Source organism: Paroedura picta, chromosome 1 (assembly GCF_049243985.1).
Source record: "Paroedura picta isolate Pp20150507F chromosome 1, Ppicta_v3.0, whole genome shotgun sequence".
In the NCBI taxonomy this organism is placed as follows: Eukaryota; Metazoa; Chordata; class Lepidosauria; order Squamata; family Gekkonidae; genus Paroedura; species Paroedura picta.
The window spans coordinates 144,191,751-144,213,570 of record NC_135369.1 but is presented as its reverse complement, the minus strand read 5'-3'; the positions used below and the strand labels follow the sequence as shown (position 1 = coordinate 144,213,570).

General features: G+C 44.6%; 1 protein-coding gene across 2 annotated transcripts in view; it reads right to left on the bottom strand.

Annotated features, from left to right (window-relative positions):
* Positions 1 to 21,820, bottom strand: part of COL9A1 (collagen type IX alpha 1 chain) — a 109,274-nt gene that overhangs the window by 82,168 nt on the left and 5,286 nt on the right. Inside the window, exons 1-4 of one of the 2 annotated variants that reach the window (XM_077307547.1) lie at positions 8,452 to 8,666; positions 8,071 to 8,144; positions 5,632 to 5,709; positions 5,287 to 5,419 (exon numbers count right to left, since the gene is read on the bottom strand). In XM_077307547.1, coding sequence (XP_077163662.1) covers positions 5,287 to 5,419; positions 5,632 to 5,709; positions 8,071 to 8,144; positions 8,452 to 8,465 — 299 coding nt within the window. In that variant the 5' untranslated portion in view covers positions 8,466 to 8,666. Of the gene's footprint in view, positions 1 to 5,286; positions 5,420 to 5,631; positions 5,710 to 8,070; positions 8,145 to 8,451; positions 8,667 to 21,820 lie in introns of those variants that run through there. The other variant, XM_077307542.1, reaches the window with a different exon arrangement.

The following is a 21,820-nucleotide window of genomic DNA, read 5'->3' as shown; positions in this document are numbered from 1 at the left end:
CAAAAAACATGAGCCTACACTACTAAATTATATATATATCCTCGATGTAATAAAGCAATCATGGGCTTCCTGCTGGCACATTCAACATCCAGATGAAGCAGCAACTGTTGCTTTTTAAACATTCATTCATTCGATTTATATACCACCCCTCACTGCAATGTCTCAGACCATTTGCACTGGCCATTCCACCATGACCTGGGTAGCCCAAGCTAACCTGATTTTCATTGAAACTTAGAAGCAAAGCAAGATCCAGGTTAGTGTTTGGATGGGAGATCTCCAAGGAATATAGGGTTGTGATGCGGAGGTGGGCAATGGTAAACCACCCCTGAATGGCTCTTGCCTTGAAAATCCTATGGGGTTCCTGTAAACCAGCTGTGACTTGACAGTACTTTCCACCACCAACAGTGGCCATTCAACAAGCCAACGCGGGCTGGCTCTTGTGTAAGTTATCAGAAGGCACATGGCCATTCTCTCCCTGGGCTTACACAGTGGGAAGATAGGATCTTCAATCACATGTCATGCACAGAAACAGGCCTTTCAGTTTTGTTTCCCAAGATATCAAACTCAATTTCAATAAAATAACTTCCATGTTATATGTTGTCTCTCACTGGTGTGAAAAGCATAGCACTGACAAAGAATTCATTCATTTTGCATTATTTATTGGTGATGGGAAAATCACTGGAACAAAACAGATAACCTTCTAGTTTTTATTCTTACATTAATTTCCAAGGTTTCCTTGGAGATATGCAAATCAGAAGCACTGAATAATAATTGGAATTCACTTCATTCCACAAAGGAGGTTTGCCAAAGAAGGCAGCATTTTGCATGCTAGACTTTTGCATCATGGTGCCAGTGTTACAATTCCCACATCATCTTTTCGCTGGATTAGAACGCTTAGAATCTGGCACTTCAAAATAAGATACAAATGCAAAAGGGTTTTATTAATTCTGGTGAAGCTTGGGAATAGTTGAGGCTAACAATGTACATGGACTGTGACCCCCAGCCAGACTTTGAAACTTAATGGATCAATGTTCCTTCTAATTCTCCCCTCCCTATGAAGCAGAGTCGTTCATCCAAAGCAGAATACAGTTGCGGCAATGGTAAAATGTGCAAGACCCTGTGCAGCTGAGTGGGGCTTCCTGTGTTAGTGAGCGGCTGCTCTCACACACTGTCTGGAACTCTACTGTTACATTGCCCAGTTCTACACACAGAGTCTATAGCAATTATCACCATAGAGATCCATGAATTCCGAACGAACCGTTTTACTCAGTGCACTGTTTACAATGCCTAATTCCAGGCTCCTAGGTAGAATAGGGGCACATGGGAATCAATCAGTGCAGAATAGACAGGGCCTAATAACAAGTGCAGAATAGACAGGGCCTAATAATAAGTCTGAAGTTATTGAATTGTACTTAATATTAATATTATATTTTACTTTTAATATAAACATATATAAGTAACCAGCATGGGTCAGTTACCCCAGTGCTTTTTTTCATTTTTTGCTCAAAATTCTGGTGGACAGCAGCAAGGTTTCTTTTGACTGAGCAACTACTCTGCATATCCTTGGATTTGCACAAAGGAATGTTCCAGGGTTTTCTTTTTTAAATGGACACAGGCAAATTCATCCAGAGACTGAGGGAAAAAATCTCAAAAATTATACAATTGTTAAACTCTGTCTGTTAGAGCTGGACATCATTTCTCACTGGGAATTCCCCATGAAGAACTATATCTTTTGGGAGTAAATTAATTAACTGTCAATTAATTAAAGAGACAACAGACCAATCTCAAAAAAGATTAAGGATTCTTACAGCATAGGCTCAGAGGAGTCCAGCCAAACTTGAGCATTTAAATCAAAACTATATCTTTTCGACAACAGATACAGTCTTCTGCTCTAGGAAACAACCAAGACCCAGATGACTAATGCATTTGAGTAACATGATTCTGCTATTCAATCATTCAATTGCTTTATTACCATCCAAGATCAGCATACAGACACAGACATAACAAAACACACAGGTCCCATTCACACAACAGATGATAAAAACTATTAATATCATATCAATCTATACATAAAGATTCTGCTACTACTTGAATGTGTCTGAACATCCAAGGATGCAGGAGGTGGCCTACAGTTTTGTAACTAAGCACATAACAGAATAGATCCTACTGTCTACAAGGAGACAGAGAATTGCAGCAATTCCTGGACACTCAAATTAGCATACTTCTATACAATCCTGCTGTGTCCTGATCCCATGAATGATGCTCATCATGTTTGATGGAGCTTACAGCTAGGAAACTGTGACAGAATTTCAGCCTTAAAGGTTTAGCTTTAGGTAATAAAATGTTTCCTGTTTTGAGATTGATTACTGAGTAACAAAGGTTGAGAGAACAATCCTAAATAGGTCTACTCAGAATGTTGTCAGGTGCATTCAATAGAACGTGTTGTTGGAATTGCACTGTGAAAAACAGAGGGATGCAAGACTGACATTTTGTATTCTTGTTTATTTACTTATAAGTCCACCACTCTCCTAGGCTCTGGGCTCTAAGATAGAAAACTATATGATAACAGAAAATGTAAAATATCAAGCTATTTAAACTGCCAGCAAAAGCCTTGTAAATGATATTCATAATACTGGATGCCCTCTAGTGAAGGTTCTTTCTCAGCTCTTCACTCAGCAAAACAATAAAGAGGAAATCCCCAAATGTACTCCAAATGTTTTTTTTAATCATATTAATCGTGGCCTTCTGTCTATGCATAATATTTGTCTGAAGTTAATTCAGAAGGTAAAACAATCACCTAAACACTTCTATAAAATCCCCAAAGTAGTTTATAATGCTTTGTTAGAAAAATCACCAGGATTAGTAACATAAAACTGAAAGATATATTGTACTACTATTGTTACATTTCATTGCCATTATATTTGCTTCTTCAGATTTATAAAAAATAGGGAATGTGATAGGCAGGAATTTGGCTGAAATAATGGATCTAAATCATTCACAATAATCCCAATATCCCTTCATATTAAAAGGATTTTTTAAAATCCAACTCATAGTCAAAGAGTTTGTACAAGTTCCTCTCCACACAGTGCAAATCTAAGTGGATGACCTTCTTATTACCTTAGACTGTAATGTTACATAGAAAATAAAGCACAGAAAGAGATACATTAAAAGGTAGAAAAGCCCCCAGAAGAGACCAAGTGAAACAATGATACATAAGCTTATGTAATAGATCCTCATAGGACTCCTTTCCATTTGGGGAAGGCCTAGCTGATATGTTTTACATAACACATTTACACTTATATTCCTCTGGAGTCCTATATCAATTTACCATGGTATCCATGAGCTCAAACCCTAACTCCTGGCGTTCATTGTGGAATAATTCCAACTAACCTTTGCAACTCCTCTAATGTTTCCTATGATCCTTAATGATCCCTAAAGAGACATGATCCCGCCTAAATCAAGAAAAAGGCGAGTTGGATGCAGCTGATGGTATAGATTACAGCAGTATGTAAAAATCGATCTGTTTGGCCTATAAAAGCCCACAGTGAGTCTTTCAGCACTTGTGCTTGTGAACAGCACCACTGAAACTCCACCAGATGGAGCTACATTCAATCTATTAAGGAGCAAGTGAAAGACAGTGAGTCCTTTCAGTCAAACCCAAACAACTTGCAGGGAAGCAATCACATTTCCTGCGTAATAGCTCACTGTTGTATCCTAGTCTAATATTAAAAATAATTACATGCTTCATATATGAATAAATGATAGTCTCGGGATAGTGAGGTGTAATGGCTTTCTCAGTAGCCTGGATGTTTGGAATGGTTGCATTACTCACAAGCAGGTTATTCAAGCTGCATCAAATATACACCCCTCTCTTCTGAGGTGGCCTTTTGTGATTCATTCATGGAATTTCTCATAAGCCGGGTGCTTGGAATGGATGCCAGTAGCCACAGCCTGCTGTGCTTCACTGTGGCCATGTCCTTTTCCCAGTTCACATAGTATTGTACTTGTGGCAAAAAATAAAAGTTTTGAAGTCCACAATATTTTTAAAATGATTTATAAATATGAATAAATTTTTTTAACATTGAAGGATAGCAACATGTTATGATACAAGGTATCATTTCACTTTTCATTTAATTTAATTTCACATTTCATTTTTATAAACAGGCCATTTCACTATCAGATTTAAAACACTGAAAAAAATTGAGATGCCAGCACTTAAAATCCTGCTGCATTACATTGGTTAAAGCTAGGGGAGAGGGGAGGGTTAGGTCACCTGGAAACTGAGAATACCATAAACACATTTCTTCTTCCTGATTCATACAATCAATTCATTTTAGATCTTTTGGAGATGCAAAGCTGTTATGAGCCTATGCAGCAGGAGGAAAGAAATTAATATTGAGCTTTCTTTGGGGCCAGGGTGGAAAGTGACTCAGTGGAAATATACACTTAAAGTTATGGCAGTAGTTGACACTACGTGCATCCAGATGTTGCTTGAATGGGGAAAGTCTGCCCAAACAAGCATAAAGTAGATGACATGAGGATTACTTTTTGATGTATAAAATCTTAAACACTAGCTCAAATGCAGGTATAATGCTCAGTGGCCTGTATACAAATCCAGTATTCCAATGACTTACATTTTCTTAAGAGGGGACTATGATTTCAGGTAATGCCATCACCTATTTTGCATCCCAGAAAAATTGTTCCTGGGGATCAGCTTAACCTTTGATACAGCAATGGGGGGCGGGCAGGAGTGGAACAGCAGAGGGACCTGGTGGACACTTCCACCACCATTTTTTGGCTTCAGATTTTGTGGTTGGATTTAGACCACTATCATATGACTCAGTAAACTACTATTCAGCAATTACTTGTAGTTGGGTGCAGGAATATACTCCTTTCATTGAAGATTTTTGTGATAATCCTCCATTCACTGTGTATGATTGTTGATGGGTACTTCATACGTACAAATCAGTGCCATTTCTGGATAATGAATATGCAAGCACAAACCTACCTTGATTATCATGCTGTTAGCATAGAGACAGAGGGCTAACTGGAGCACTGTATAAGGAAAAAACTGTTCAACTCTGCTATGTATTGAAGTACAATTTTAATCACTCAAAAAATGCTGGTTCAGGCAGATCTTTGGTAGCGTCATACATAGGCAAAAGAAAGAATGCTTAGAAGTAAGGGTACAATTTGTTTTTTGTGTCTGGCTTGGCCAGCTGAGTAGGCAGATGACAGTACATCTAAACACATATTTAAAAGGATAAAAGTCATTTGATGTATTACCTAGTTGGAATCCTGAAGTCTACATTTGTGCCTAACTTGTAAGCCACTTGCAAATCTGTGGAGCCTACCACACGCCGGATAATGCCTCTGGAAGCTGCTTTGTCAAGCTGGAACTGTGAGATCAAATCATAGCCTAAAAAGGAACAAATGTGTAAATTTGGAAATTTTAGACTGAGAAATAGAGTAAGTGGAATAACATTGTCTATAAATAGTAGCTTTTTTCCTAACAAAATGAGATTTCTACTAGCCTTGAAGAAGCAAAATCAAGACTGGAGGAAGACATAAAAATGTTATAAAATAATTTATTTGATAGAAGCATATCTGTAGCTGCAAGTATGTACTTGCCTGGTAAGTCATCTTGGCCGATCCTTCTAACTGGGCAAAGGTCACTCTGTGTGTTGGAACTGAAAGTTAGTGGAAACCCTGCAAGGAATATCAGATACATTAGCTGATTCCGTGGAGGCAAGTGACTCAACAAAGAGCAACGGCACTTATTTATTAAAAAATAAATCCAACACTCTCCATCTATTGATGCCCAAGACTGCTTTCTGTCCTGATTCCTGAGGGAGTGCTTGTTTCAAAGTGAATTAGGATACAAAAAATTCAGGAAGACAAATTAATTAAAGACACACCCAAAAGAGGGAAGATATTCTAGTGCAGCTGAAGTCCACAGCTCAAGACAAATGAGGCACTGCAACCACATTCAGAGAATGGTGAATATGGTGTTCAATTTCTTATGAAATATATAGCTGTGGTGGATAACTGTTTTCTTCCTTGCTTTTCTGAAAGTCAACTACCTTCCCAGGCATAGACTAATATAAAGAAATCTACAGTGTGAAACTTCTAGTGGTTTGGAAAACCTTTAAAAATTTCTAGCTAGCTAGTTAGCTAAGTCAACAGCTACACTTAATTCAAAACAAACAAGTGCCAAGTCTACCTCAACCCAACCAACAGTCGGGATTCAAAGCTCTTGGCTTCCCTCCCTCCGCCTTTCATATTTCAGATGTCCCCACTCCTTCCTCTCCCATGTTTGATCACATACCCTACAGGGTAATGGCATTCAGGGTTGTGAACAAGAGCATAGAAGAAAGTCTCTTGCAAGGACAAATAGCCATTTCACCATTTGAAATGCTATAGCCATTTGAAGGGCTCACTCAAAGCAGCAACTGTGAAGACTTGGTGGTGGGGAGCTCCCCACCCATTTGTGTACCTCTTAACCCCTCCCTAAAGATTCAAAAAGGAAAACTAAACATTGGTTTATGTTGACTTAAAAGTTCTATTTCTACAGTGCTTCGAGTTCAGTAGGAAAACATCACTGGAGCACTAAATAGAGACTTACACAGCTTATAATAAAATACCTTGTCAGCCCACAGAGACGCTGTTGTCTAGTCTAAGGTGACCAGATTTTAACATTGGTAAAGCAGGACACCATTGACCGGGGGGGGGGGGAATTCTTGATTTAAGATTTGGTCTATATGGAGCAACAAAAAGTTTCATAGAATGCATAGAATGCAAAAATAGTATTGTAATATATTAATTTCAACATAAGTACAATTTGCCAGGTGAACCCAGATGTCCCTCCAAAAGTGGGGTAATCTGATATAAGTCTAGTCCAAAGACTGATAGTAAATGGTAGTTTCCATCTCATATGACTAAATAATGAAATACATCAAAAACTTCTGCCTCTCCCACTCAAGAAACCATTCTAATTATTTTATTTGTCTAATACAGCTAAGTATTTAGTATCTTTGCACAATAGAGATTTTTAAAGATAGTGCTGACAGGCTGTTCTGAGAACATAAGAATTATAAAATTAGTAAGTCAATGTCCTGAATAAAACTACTTGGCTTAAGGACATCTCACTGTGTCTTTGAGTCAGAACACCTACTGGATGCATTTCGGTCAAGTGTAGGAGTATGAACCTTTTTCAGACTACAGAGAACCCTGTCTTCATTAGCTAGATTCCATGTGTATGTGTAACCTGCCGCAAGCCGGCACGGCTGAGAGTGGAGGGAAATAAATCTAAAACTAATAAAAATAAATATTCTAACAAAAAAATGTTGGCCTACGCCACTATAACTATTTTTGAATCTCTGATTTCAGAAGTGTAATACCTTTATCTTAGAACATTTTAAAGCGTCACAGTGGGTGGGGGAGATAAAAATACAAAATTTAGCCATTTAAAATGGCAATCATGAAACGGCATTTTTGCCATACAGTCCTACCCCTCATTTATAGAATCATAGAATAATAGAGTTGGAAGGGACATCATGGGTCATCTAATTCAACCCCCTGCACTATGCAGGACACTCACAACCCTATCGCTCAACCACTGTAACCTGACACCCCTTTAAGCTTCACAGAATCAGCCTCTCCGCCTGTTTAAAAATTTCCAAAGTTGGAGAACCCACCACCACCCGAGGAAGCCTGTTCCACTGAGAAACCACTTAGACGGAATTTATTTTGAATTAATTTTATCCCATTGGTTCTGGTGTGTCCCTCTGGGGCAAGAGAGAACAACTCTGCTCCATCCTCTACATGGCACCCTTTAAAATACTTGAAGATGGTTATCAGATCCCGTCTCAGTCGTCTCCTCTCTACGCTAAACAGACCAAGCTCCCCCAACCTTTCTTCATACGTCTTGGTCTCCAAACCCCTCATTATCATTCATTCATCAATAACCTAGTTATACTGCTAACCACTTTACACTTGTACATATAGGTAACTATGGGATAATAGTTTAATTGCCACAATTTTAGTAAATATAATGAAACAGATTCTTACTTGTTTTCTGTTGAATAGTCGCTGATGCCAGAAACCCCAGAAAACAGCACATGTAGAAGAAAACTGGATATTTCCTGTAAGAAAAGACAGCTTCAACATGAATGAACACTTCCAAATAAAGTCATGCCCTTTCATCGCTTAACCACCGCAAATGATGTTAAAGATTTGTTAGCAAGCAGTTTGCAAGCAAGGCTGCTTAAGATTCCATGGTTGTATCTTTCCCCCAATGCAACAAAATGCACTTGAAAAGCTGACAAAGACTTTCATCTTTAAATGCTTAAGTGACATACCAAAAAGCAGCAAAGTCTGTTTTAAATGCAATCCACTGATCTTTCCCTCTCCCCTCTTCCAGTGGCTGCTCTCACTTAGAAATACACTTACCTGTTGCCCTTCATTTTCACACCCTATCTTAGCATCTAGGTTGCTACTTGCTAGAATAGTTCAACTTTGGTTCCACCAAATGAAGCATGAGGGAAGATGTCCCAGAGTCAGCTTTCTCTGCCTCTGGCAGGACGTCTGCAAGGAATGAAACTGTAGGGACTGATTTAATAATTCTGCAGAGACAGGGAGGTGGATGCTGAACAGGGTTACGTGTTCTTGAGGGGATAAGGAGGAATTTGGAAAGGTTATAAAAACGGTGAACTGGGCAGCAGAGAGGGGTGGGGATAAAAATAGGAATGTTGTGTTAGACAAGGATACTCAGTGAGTTAGAAGGCATGGGAATAGTTGATGGGAGAGAAACATGGGATTACAGCCTGGAGGTAACTCAAGAATATTATGTATACTTTGGCAACTACACTAATCAGGTTAAGTTCTAGCACTTCAGATGCTAGAAAAAGGCACTTTTCATTTCTCGCTGACTGCCTAATGAGGCAATATCTGCTGCAAGTCCTGCTGCTGAGGACATTTGCTGAACAGAAACAGGTTATTTATATGGGAGGTTCACTGTTTAAATCTGAATCTTACAAAAATAATAAAAGCTTTTATATACCCCAGGAGGTTAATCGGTGTCTTGCCAATGAAACTGTATTTTAGATTTACCTAAAATATGTGGAAACTTACATTTGCAGATACGTTTGTATGAATGGAGAGAAAATGACTCTCTAAAGCCTAATGTACTTTGGTGGCCCAAAATCTGGACACGGATCAGGGAGAAGATAAGTCAGTATTGGGGTTCCCATACTGAAGATGGAGGGCTCAGGCTAATCACAGGGTCATTCCGCACTCATTCAAAATTGCACAATGGTTGCAAATTGAAATCGCTACTGATTTGCTGTTATGCACAATGTTGTTGACAATCTGCAACACTCCTGAAACCGATCCGCAAAAAGCGCTTCATTGTAGCACTTTCAGGGAAATCCCAAAAAGTGGATTCACCTTCCAGAAAGCGCTACACTCTTGCAACCAATCTGCAACACTAGCAGGAAAGTTCTGTGCGTTACCATTGTTGCAGTTTCTGCAAAGTCCCTCCCCCTAGTTCTCTCCTCTGATCTTCCGGCGAAGCGATCGCCATTTTTTTTCTCGGAGCGAGCGGAGATCAACGTTTACCCAGTGAGGCTTCCCCGGCTGCAGTCCCTCCCCAGAACTGTTTTAAGTCACCAAGCACCAAGCACCACACAGCCCCGTTTGCTGGTTTATTTTCCCTTTATTTTTCACTCTATTTTCGGCCGAAAATCACGCCCGTGTGGGGGGGCTGTTATTTTTTTTCACTCGGGGGGAGTGTGGCAACGATGAAACGGCAGCTCAAACACCACCTGCTAGCTAGATGGGTCTCTCCGTTGCAACGAATCAACGCTGATTCGTTGCAACGTTTTTTTTTTAACCTTCCTTAAAGGGAAAGGGGCTTTTCAGGAGCTTGATAACGGCCGCCCAATGGCTGCTCATTTGATTGATGGCCAGGGGCGGGACAAAGCTCATCAATACTGCTTCCTGGCTAGCAATTTTTGCCGAGACCGGAAACCTGTGGGAAACAATAGAAACACAACTGGATTCCACTACAAAGGTAGGTATGCATAACAACGAATTCCACTATTTAAAATGGCGTTTTTCGTTCTACAACCAATTTGCTACAGAGATCCTGGTGCGGAATGGGCCACAATTTACCTTAAAGCTATCATGGCTGAAAAGAGATTTGAACCAGAGGATTACAGGTCAGGCTCTTAGCTGACTGAGATAAAAGGTTTTTATATGGGAAGGTACAGAGCAGCAGCTGTTCAGCTGTATTAGTGGTGAGGATAAGTGCCTCTAGCTGTGTTTAGTAGAGGGAGACTTCAATTAAATATCATACCTTTTTAGAGAGTTCCCTTTGGGAAAACTGGGGGGTAGAAGGAATGGGCCTCAGCATCACACAGCACAATAGATACTGTTCTACAGCAACCCTCTAAGAGGAATTCCAAGGAAGTCATAGAGCTGACCTTCCTTGCATGTAAAGGGTGGGGGGAGCCATTCCTGTGTGAATTCAAGTGTTATATATGATGGCAGGAGGCATTCAGTAAAAGCATCAGATTATGTGCCAGTCCAAACCAAAGTGTTTGAGAAAGGCCAAGCTGTGAAGAATTCTCCAAAGTACACAAGAGAGAAGGCATTCTCTGTTAATGTTCAGACAGAACACAATAAAATGTAGTCAGAGCAAACCATTTCCTGACTCTCATGCTTCGACTGAAGCATAAAACATCAGATACTGTAGTTTCATTTAGAGAGCTTTGGATAAAAAGACTGTGTAAATTTACTTTTTCCTTCAGTGTAGTATTAGCACTGGAGAAAAAGGAACAAGAGCTCTCACTGAAGAAAGGAATCAGAGCTTCTTTAGAAGCCTAGTTTTTGCCTCTCAAAGGGGGTGGCTTGGGCAAAATTATTGATATTGGCTGAACAGGAATGTTGCTAATTTTACTTCCTCTGCTGCTATATTATTATCCATGTGCTATTTACCATGGAGATGTTTGTAAGAACGTGGGTGAGAACAGCAATTCATTGCAGTCACTATCTTAGCAGAATTCATATAAAATTATTCTATAGCAAGGCCTCCTAACCACAGTACTATGGCCCCATATGTTATCGTGAAGGCCCCTCAATGGTACTGCAGCATGGGGGTTTTCAAACTGGCAACTGGGGATAGCCCTCCTACCCTGTGCCTGTTGTTTCTAGCTCCAAACAAAGAGGAAAGAAAAAGGTTTTATTTTTTTTTTAAATTATCCTTATTTTGGCAGGTTGATCCGCTCCCTCCCCAAATGTTCAATGTTAGGCCAGGAAGGAGTGGAAAGGGGAGGGACCCATCAGTTAAACCTTTGCCAACCATTGTCTCTCTTACTTTTGGGGATCCATCCAGTATGTCAATGAGGTGTGGCCAGCTGACATCACTTCCTGGTACCTCAAAGCCTGACATTCTATCAGCATTAGCTCAATAGTCAAAAGACTGAAAAAGGCTGTTCTAGAGGAATGAAGGAGGTGAGTTTACAAAGTAGCCTATGTCAGGGGTAGTCAACCTGTGGTCCTCCAGATGTCCATGGACTACAATTCCCATGAGTCCCTGCCAGCAAACGCTAGGTCAGGTGGAATTCATGGGAATTGTAGTCCATGGACATCTGGAGGACCACAGGTTGACTACCCCTGGATGGCATAAGTAATTAAATAGGGTCCAGTACCACTTCTGAAAAATCAGGGGAACTTATCAGTGCTTTGGCCCCCTCACCAGCAATGACAGTTCCTCAGGTGAAGCAGGGGAGCTGATTTCTGAGAGCTGAAAACTTATTGGAGGAAGGAATGCTGGCTTGGCCATCTGTAGCTGATATGGAACAACCCCAAGCAAGAGCTTTTTGTCCTGTTAAAGCTACAGCCTCTGAAGGGAGCAGTTCTTCAGACTCACCCCCAAGCACATAGATGCTGTTGGTATAGGCTTAGGGTCACCATAAGCAAAAGACAGTGCTCCATACACTTACTAAACTGCCAGTGTGCAAAAGAGCCTGAGTGATTGATTGCAGGATGACTTCCAGCTGGGCTGCTGTGCCTGATTTAAGGCACAGCCATAAAGAGGACTGTGCAGATGAAACGTGCTCAGTGCCTGACACAGCCTAACTCCATGCTTTTGTTCTGGAAACTCCTTGATGAACTTGGACCAGTAGCAATGACTCTGGATCTGAACACTCCCTGTTGGCATCTGGACTTCTTGGCTTGGACTCTTCACCCTCCATGGCTGCAGGAAGCTCCAGACTCGATTAAAATGGTGCCCAGCAGTTGCTTCTGCTCCCAGCTTCCCTCCTGACCCAGCAAAGCAGAGTCTGGACACTTTACTCAGTTTGATACAGCCCCAAAATCCCATTTGCCTTTTTAGCCACTGAGTCACACTGCTGATTCGTATTCTGTCTATGGTCTACTAAGACTCCTAGTTCCTTTCCACACAAGACAGGTCAGGTGTCAGAGATCAGTTCCCCTGGAGAAAATGGCTGCTATGGGGGGTGGACTCCATAGCAATATGCTCCATTGAGGTCCTTCCCACCCCAAATCCTGCCCATTCCCAGCTCCACCCTGAAAGTCTCCAAGTATTTCCCAACTCAGAGCTGGCAACCCTATAAAAGTTGCAGATGTCTTCCACATGACCAGAGGTTGAAATCTGGGACCATATCCTCAGGGTGGAGTGCAGCTGTGGTAGCCAAATGGAACCTCTGGAATTAGGAGCAGAATATTTCAGTGTCAGGTGCTGTGGACAATCAGCAGGCAAGAGCTGTTTTCTGTAAACAGGATTGCCACCTTTCAGGTGGGGCCTGACAGTCTGCACTAGAGTCGGCTGAAGCTGAATCCAGCCAAGAGCTGGCACACTGAGAGGCAGGTGGTGAGGATCCCGGCACTGAATGGGATCCAACTGAAACCTGTGACCTACGCCAGGAGCCTAGTTGTTGGACTTCTCCTTATTAATAGAGATTGCAAATATTGTTCACCTGGCTGGCACAACAACTAGCGCCCTACCTCTTGTCACCTGACCTAGCCATGGTGATCCATGCAACAGCAACACACCTGACCCTGCCTGGAAGCACAAATCAGAGAACACGTAGCTGATTCCTCCTTTCTCTAGTCAACCGAATTATCCAGCTGCTGCCCCATGCCATTGTGAATTACTTTCACTTTCTCAAATTCTTCAGATTCACTGATGATACTATAGTTATGCTGTTTTAGAACTCTAAGCTAAAGAAAAGGAAACTTAAGTATGATGGCCGTACAGATAAGGCTGCTGGGAGAGGGCAGTATGTGATCATGTATAGTACACAAGGTTGAGTGGCAAGGAAGTTCGATGGGTGTACCTGAGCTCTTCTGGTGTCTTAATTCTTAATTCTTAAATTGTCCAGCTGCCCAGTCCAGTGAATCCTGACAGGATTAGGACAGCCATGAAGCTTCAAACTTTCCATTTAACTTAAGGGAAAGCAACACTGCTTTGAGAACCTCTACCGTGCAATGATACAAGAGTTGGAGAAAGCCTGAGATGCAAGATCAAATCCCCACTGTTATTAAGCTCAGGGAACCTAAGTTTCCTCACAGGTTTGTGGTGGGGACAAAATAGAGGAGGAAGACAAACACCTCTTTATTTACAAAATTTATATGCCACCTTTCCAGAGAACTGTTTGAGGCAGCTCACAAAAGTAAATTAAAATTAATCACCATTAAAGTCATGCAGCTACAACATAATGACCAAGCCACAAGAATCACCCCATAAAAACAAGACATAAAAGGCCATGAGCTGTACTCAATGGAGGAGACAAAACTGTGATAAGATAGAGCTCTCTGTAGGTATACTTTGATGTATACCCTGAGTCTTTGCATTTCTTAGCGGATCAGATGAGACAGGGTTTATTTCTGTGATAGATGCCAGCAACTCACACCCTAAAGGGTAACTCTAGCTTCCTGACAGGTACCATCTGGTTTTCCTGCTGCTGCCTGGCTCTCTTTCTTTCTGTCTTCTTTGCTTCTTGAAACAGCTCAGAGGTTTCTTGCTGAAGCATTCCACTGAGATGCTGGGGGAACTATGGCAATCTAGGATTCACATCTATGTTTTTTTATCCTGCTGTTTGGAGGTGGAAGGAGACTGCATAGTTTAAAAATCTACAGAACCTGTCTGAATAGAGACTACAGCAGGACAGAAAACAAATCAAGTGTGTAGTTCAAGCACTGAGTTCTATCAGGCGTTTTTAAGTCTCTGAAAAAGTATCATGAGTACACAGTCCAGGTCACTCTCTCTTCCTTCTGCTTTCTCTTTAAAAGAGGAGAGGTCTGGAAATAGAGATCAAAACAATGGCATGTAAAATAGCAGGAAAACTACAAACATCACTCAGTCTTATTATCCCACTTACAGTAAAAAGAGAAACCTGGGGGAGAAGGAAAGAAATTTCAACACATAAAGAAAGCTAAACTAGCACTACAGACAGAAAGTTCAGCCAAATGCTGGAAATGGGTTCCATCAGTTTAAGTCCACTGAGAATTTGTTCTGAAATAAAACTGAGTTTTGCTGGGGTTTTGGTCTTATTTATGCTGCCTCAGGTGGTTGTGCTCCTGTATGACCTGTCTATTCTCTCATTTTTTGCTCCCTTGCTATCCCTGTTGATCCATATGAAGCTGTGTGAAATGAAACATCAACAAGTAGTAGAGATTTCCCTCTGTTTCCCAGCACAGGATATTCCTTTTGATGCAGCCACATGCTGTGAAGTAATTTAGGTTTTAATAACAGAGAAATTCATTGAGACTAGATATATTTCCTTCTCTTCTACTGACTGGTTAAACTGCTGGAATAATACTTTCCTATACAGACAGACAACAAAATGGGAGGGCATCTCTGTGTACAAATAGGAAAAATATGAACTAATTAAGTTAAAAATCTCATGACTCATAGGTCTAACTTTATTATACATTTGGGTTCCAAGCCAACTAAAAGAAGTTAGTTGTGCTTAAGACTCATTAATATCAATGGATTGTTAGCTGCAACACATTTAAAGCTAAACTGACTTCAATGGTACCTAAACTCATAGAATCATAGAGCTGGAAGAGACCTCCAGGATTATCTAGTCCAACCCACTGCAGAATGCAAGAATTTACAACTACCTGCCTGCCCACAGTGACCCCAATTTCATGCCCAAGTGATCCCCCCACACCAAAAATATCCAGAATCCAGCCTGGCTTGGAGGGAATTCACCTATCCACAGCGGCAATTAGCAATTCCCTGGGTGCACCACAGGTGAAGAGGGATGTAGACAAACTGAAGCATGTCCAGAGGAGGGCAACAAAGATGGTGAGGGATTTGGAAACCTAGATGTAGGAAGAAAGGTTGGGGGAGCTTGGTCTGTTTAGTCTGGAGAGGAGACGACTGAGAGGAGAATCTGATAGCCATCTTCAAGTATTTAAAAGACTGCCATATACAGGAGCAGAGTTGTTCTCTCTGAGAACCAGTGGAATGAAATTAATTCAAAAGAAATTCCATCTAAACATCAAGAATTTCCTGACAGAGTGGTTTCTCAGTGGAACAGGCTTTCTCCGGAAGTGGTGGTTTCTCCATCTTTGGAAATTTTTAAACAGAGGCTGGATAGCCATCCGATGGAGAGGCTGATTCTGTGAAGGCTTAAGGCCATAGGGTTGTGAGTGTCCTGCATAGTGCAGGGGGTTGGACTAGATGACCCATGAGGGCCCTCCAACTCTATGATTCTATGATCATTAGCCTTTGAGTCTCTTTTTCAAAAAAAAACATTTCTTCAGTCTTTATTTTGAATTGTGGTTGGTAAATTTCCTTTCTTTTTTGTTCTCCAGACTAGTGGTCCCCAACCACCGGGCCGTGCCCCGGTGGTGGGCCGCGAAGGCCCTGGCACCGGGCCGCGGCTGCCTCTCCCCGCCACCACCACCTCCCGCAGTAAAAAACGTCCGAGGCCACGAGCTTGAGGCCCGGCAAGCTTCTTACTGTGGGAGGGGGGAGAGGGAAGCAGGGCCGCACATGCGCGTTGCGCATGTGCAGCCAAAGCCATGCATGCGCAATTTTGGCCGCACATGGCACATGTGTGGCATGCGCGGCCGGGCAATTGCCCTCCCTGCTGCTGCCGGTTCCCAGCCTGAAAAAGACTTTTCTAGACTTTTATTCTGACCTGTCTCAGCTGACTGATGGCAGCCTGGCTCGCATCAAAAGAGCAGGGAGAAAGTTTTGCTATTACTTTCTCTCTGGCACATGGGAAAACAACACAACAGTCCAGCAGGATCTTAAAGAGTATGTGTGTGTGTGTGTGTGTGTGCGTGCGTGCGAGAGAGAGAGAGAGAGAGAGAGAGAGAGAGAGAGAGAGAATTAAAAGGCATGTTGTTGGTCGTCTTATTATCATTTTCACTTTCAAAGCCTGTCATGACGACTGATGAGACCTCTTCACACGTGAGGAAAAGTTCTGTCAGAAGATTTGTCAGACCTAATTAAACCAGGAGAGTCAAGCATCACTCACAGAAGCAAGGAAGAGAGGCTGCTGCAGCACGAGGGATCATCAGAAGAGGGACTGAGGATAAATATTTACCTTATTTACCAGACCTTTCACCCCAGTGGGGACCCAAAGTAGCTATCATCTTTATTATTCCCTCCACTGGATTTCAACTTTGAGTGCTCCTTTGCTTTAAAACCTCCCTGCAAATAGAAAACTGGAACAGCAAGGAGTAGGTGTAGAAGATTTCTTCTAGCAGGGCTGGACTTCTATTTGTCTGGAGTGTTTTAACTGAAGGAGCAGGGCCTCCGCAGAAACCCCCATGGTTAAAAGAAGGGAGAAAGGAGAGAAGCAGCGAACCAAGGGAGCAAGACGCGTCCAAGCCCAGCCTGGAGCAGGACTGTGAGCAATTATTATTATTATTATTATTATTATTTCGATTTATTTCCCGCCACTCCCAAATGGCTCGCGGCGGGTTACAATATCTTTAAAAACCCATTAAAACTCCCATTAAAAGACTTTAAAATGTCACAACATGGCAGCACAATAATAAGATCCCCTTCCTACCCCCATTCCTAAAAAAGGGGGGGGTGGAGGAGAAGGAGGTCAACGATGTTCAAGAAGCCCGGGGGAGAGCAGTCGATGTACCCCGGCAGCCCCAGCCTCAACCATAGACCTGGCGGAAGAGCTCCGTCTTGCAGGCCCTGTGGAATGTTAAAGGGTCCCGCAGGGCCCGCAGCTCACCCGGGAGCTCATTCCACCAGGTGGGGGCCAGGACCGAAAAGGCCCTGGCCCTGGTCGAGGCTAGGCGTGCTTCCCTAGGGCCGGGAACGACCAGAAGATTCTCACTCGCAGAGCGCAGAGCCCTGCGGGGGGCATAGGGCACTAGGCGGTCCCTCAGGTATGTGGGTCCCAGCCCGCGTAAAGCCTTAAAGGTTAGAACCAGAACCTTGAACCGGATCCGGACAGCAATTGGTAACCAGTGCAGCTGCCTCAGCACAGGCTGGATGTGGGCCCTCCAAGGTGTGCCGGTGAGGACCCTAGCGGCTGCATTTTGTACCAGCTGGAGTTTCCGGATCAGAGACAGGGATAGGCCCGCGTAGAGTTACAGAAATCTAATCTGGAGGTGACCGTTGCATGGATCACAGTGGCCAGGTGTTCGGGGGACAGGTAGGGCGCTAGTAGCCGGGCTTGGCGAAGATGGAAAAATGCCTGGCCGGCTACTTTCCTGACCTGCGCCTCCATAGTCAGGGAGGCATCAATGGTCACACCCAAGTTTCTGGCCTGGGACGCGATGGTAAGATGCGCCCCTGCCAGGGTGGGTAAATGCGCTTCCTGTTCCCGCCCCCTACTTCCCAGCCACAGGACCTCCGTCTTGGAGGGGTTGAGTTTCAGGCGACTCTGCTCAAACCATTCTGTCACTGCTTCCAAACATCTGGCGAATGGTTCCGGGGGGGAGTCTGGGTGGCCGTCCATGAGGAGATAGAGCTGGGTGTCATCAGCGTACTGATGGCAGCCCAACCCAAAACTCCGTACCAGCTGGGCCAGAGGGCGCATGAAGATGTTAAATAGTGTGGGGGAGAGAACCGCGCCCTGTGGGACCCCACAAGGGAGTCCATAAGGGCGCGAGAGCTCATCCCCCACTGCAACCCTCTGGGTCCGGTTCTGGAGGAAGGAGCGTATCCAGCGCAAGGCTGTACCCCGTATCCCCGTACCGGCGAGGCGGTGGCCCAATATCTCATGGTCCATGGTGTCGAAAGCAGCCGACAGATCCAGAAGGACCAGAACGGCTGACCCGCCTCTATCCAGCTGGCGACGGAGATCATCCAGCAAAGCGACCAACACCGTCTCCACCCCGTGGCCAGGGCGGAAGCCAGACTTATATGGATCGAGTGCCGAAGTTTCATCCAAGAAAGCTAGGAGCTGGTCCGCCGCAGCCCTTTCCACCACCTTGCCCAGGAACGCTAGGTGCGACACCGGGCGGTAGTTGGCAGGGTCCTGTGGGTCCAGCGTTGATTTTTTCAGGAGAGGGCGAACCACTGCCTCCTTCAGCCGCTCGGGGAATTCCCCGGAACTCAGGGAAAGGTTGATAATATCCCTGAGTTGGCCTCCTATCCCCTCTCCGCTCCCCTTGAGAAGCCAAGAGGGACAGGGATCAAGGGGGCAGGTGGTCGCCCTGACCGACCCCAGCAACTTGTCCACTTCGGAAGAAGAGAGCCGTCTGAAGCCATCAAACCTCGCTGCCAAAGACGGCCAACAGGTCTCCAGTTCATTTACTGTATTAATTGTGACAGGAAGGTCATGGCGAAGCGACAAGACTTTATCCGCAAAAAAGCTCGCTAATGCCTCACAGCCAAGTGCCAATTGACTAATATTTTGGCGCCCCTGAAGGGCGGTAAGGGATCTAACTACCCTAAATAATTGGGCCGGGCGAGAGCTTGCGGACGCGATTTCCGTGGCGAAGAACTCTCGCTTCGCCACTTTCACCGCCATCTCATACGCCCTCATAAGCGTGCGATAAGATGTTCTTGCAGCTTCGTCGCGAGTCTTCCGCCACACTCGCTCTAGTCGTCTCACCTCCCTCTTCTTTTCCCGGAGCACCCCCGTGTACCAGGGGGCCCGTTTGAGTCGAGGGCAGAGAGGACGCTTAGGGGCAATCTCATCTATAGCGGCTGTCAGACGGGACTGCCAGTCCTCTACTAACGCCGCCAGTGAGTTGCCAGGAGGCATCGGGCCCCGCAGAGCATTCCGGAAACCAATTGGATCCATGAGTCTCCGCGGGCGGGCAAAAATGCGCCCGCCGCCCAACTGGGGAGGGGGTGGCATCCCAAGCCGGGCCCGCAGGGCATAGTGGTCTGACCATGGAACGGCCAAAGCTGGCTCCAGAACCACCTCTATCCCGGCACCGAAAATCAAGTCAAGCGTGTGGCCGGCGTGATGAGTGGGACCGGCAACAAATTGCGAGAGCCCTAGTGTCGCCATGGATGACACCAGGTCCCCACCAAGTCCTGAAGTGGGCGAGTCCGCGTGGACATTGAAGTCACCCAGGATTAAGAGCCTAGGGAACTGCAACGCCCAGGCGGCCGCCGCCTCCAGCAGGCGGGGCAGGGCATCTGGTGGCGCGTTGGGCGGACGGTATACCAGCCAGATGGCCGCGCTCTCGACCGAGCCCCACCCAATACCGACACACTCCACTCCACTGATTTCTGGCACCGGGAGAGCCCTGCAGGCAAGAGTCTCCCGGGCCAGGATTGCCACCCCCCCTCCCCTCTTATGGGTCCGAGATTGGTGTAGGACCGAGAATCCTGGGGGGGCCAGTTCTTTCAAGGCCACCGACTCCCCCTCCCTCACCCAGGTCTCGGTCACGCAAGCAAGGTCTGCCCCCGACTCTGCAAAGAAGTGCTGCAGAGTGGAGGTCTTGTTCTTAATCGACCTTGCATTGCACAGGACCAAGATCGGACCCTCCCTAGCCTCCACCCTCACAGCCCTGGGGATGGGACGGAGGTTAGAAGGGGATCGAGCACACCCAGGGCGCCGGCCGTGTCTCCACCGCCAGGTCCTATGCGGGACACCAGTGCTCCCACCCCAATGTGGATGCGGTGGCAGCGGGAGCCCCCTCGTCCCCCTCCAGTCACCTCCTGCTGGGGGTCACCCATAACCACGGCTGGGGGGACCGGTGGAAGTGCCTCCTCAGCACTATCTGGCAGGTCCTCCGGCTGGGTCCCCGCTGGGCTTCAGAACCAAAGATGGGGTTGCGGTGAAGAAAAGGTTGAGAACCACTGGCCTAGCAGAAGTGCTCTGTCTTGCAAGCCCTGTGGAAAGCTGATAACTCCAACAGGGCCCTTAGCTCGTCCGGGAGCTTGTTCTACCAGGCCGGGGTCAGGGCTGAAAAAGCCCTGGCCCTGGCCCTGGCCCTGGCCCTGGCCCTGGCCCTGGCCCTGGCCCTGGCCCTGGCCCTGGCCCTGGCCCTGGCCCTGGCCCTGGCTCTGGCTGAGGCCAGGTGAATGTCCCAGGGGCCTGGGATAATCAGCAGATTCATACCCGTAGAGCCGAGTGCCCTGCGGGGGATCATAAGGAGACAAGCGGTCCTGCAGATATGCAGGGCCCAAGCCGCGTATAGCCTTAAAGGTTGATCCAGAAACAGACTGGTAACGTGTGACTCCTGGGTGCATGCCAGAAAGGTGTGGCCTGCTGACATCACTTCCAGAGTTTCTTGAAGTGTAGAACATTTCAGGGGCTTCTCAACAGTGAAAAGGTCAAGAAAGGCTGTTCTAGACACAGGCTGTACACGACTTTGAAGGTAAGAGCTGTTTATACGGACTACAAATTATGTGGGGAAATCGAACTTGTGCCATATAGGTATTATATGATCCTGGCAGCTAACACCAACATAAAATCTGGTCACCATTTCCATGAACAAATGAACAAATGAAGATTCAGATAAATAAAAAAACTTTGCATTCTAAGTTGTCTTCAAGGGTGATGCAGTTGCAAAAATAGTGAAAAGTTCCAGCTGATGGCTGCACCTAAAAATTCAGGAGACCTAGATCTAACAAGCCCTAAACTACAAATCAAATCTTTAAGGGTAGTAAGGCCTCATATAGAACTGGCATTTCTCATAAGTCACTAATTCACAAATGAAACTGCCACACTTTGTTTAGAGGGAAATGAAAAACAGAGCTGTGAATCAAGAGCATAATAATGCACTCAAAATCTATTCAGAATCTCTCCGAGACATTTCAAATGCTTAAAAATGTGGAAGAACGAACAAATCTCTGTGGAACCCCACAAGAGACATATCTGTTACATAATGCAGCCTCTCAGTGGATCCTCAAATTTGTAGGATCTCAGTGGAAAAGAGCCAAAACCAAAAATACTTTCAAACCTCTGCTGCATTATCTGTACAGAGAACTCTTTCTAACAATACAGTGTAAGAAAACATTTCTGTCTCTACAGAACGGACTCTTGAAACCATAGAGATCCTAAAATGTCAGCACTGTTGAAAAGAATGTGGCATGGGAACTGGTTGTGCAAAAAATGCTTCATGCTGAGCCTTGTCGTGTTGTCAGAAGTCAGAAAAGGGTTTCAAATTAGGCAGCCTCCAGTAAATTATATAGATAACTCTACTTTTATTTATGTAGGCGATTCCTATCAGGGGGGGAAATTAATTACACTTTAATGATTATTTTTGAGCTAGATACATCACTCTTGACTAAACAGGAAAAGGGTGATCAGATCTCTGAAATAATGATCTGCAGGTATTTAATTGTTGTAATGTATTAGGGAAATGAGGGCATTCAGTAGTGGTGAAAGAACAAGAGTTTGTA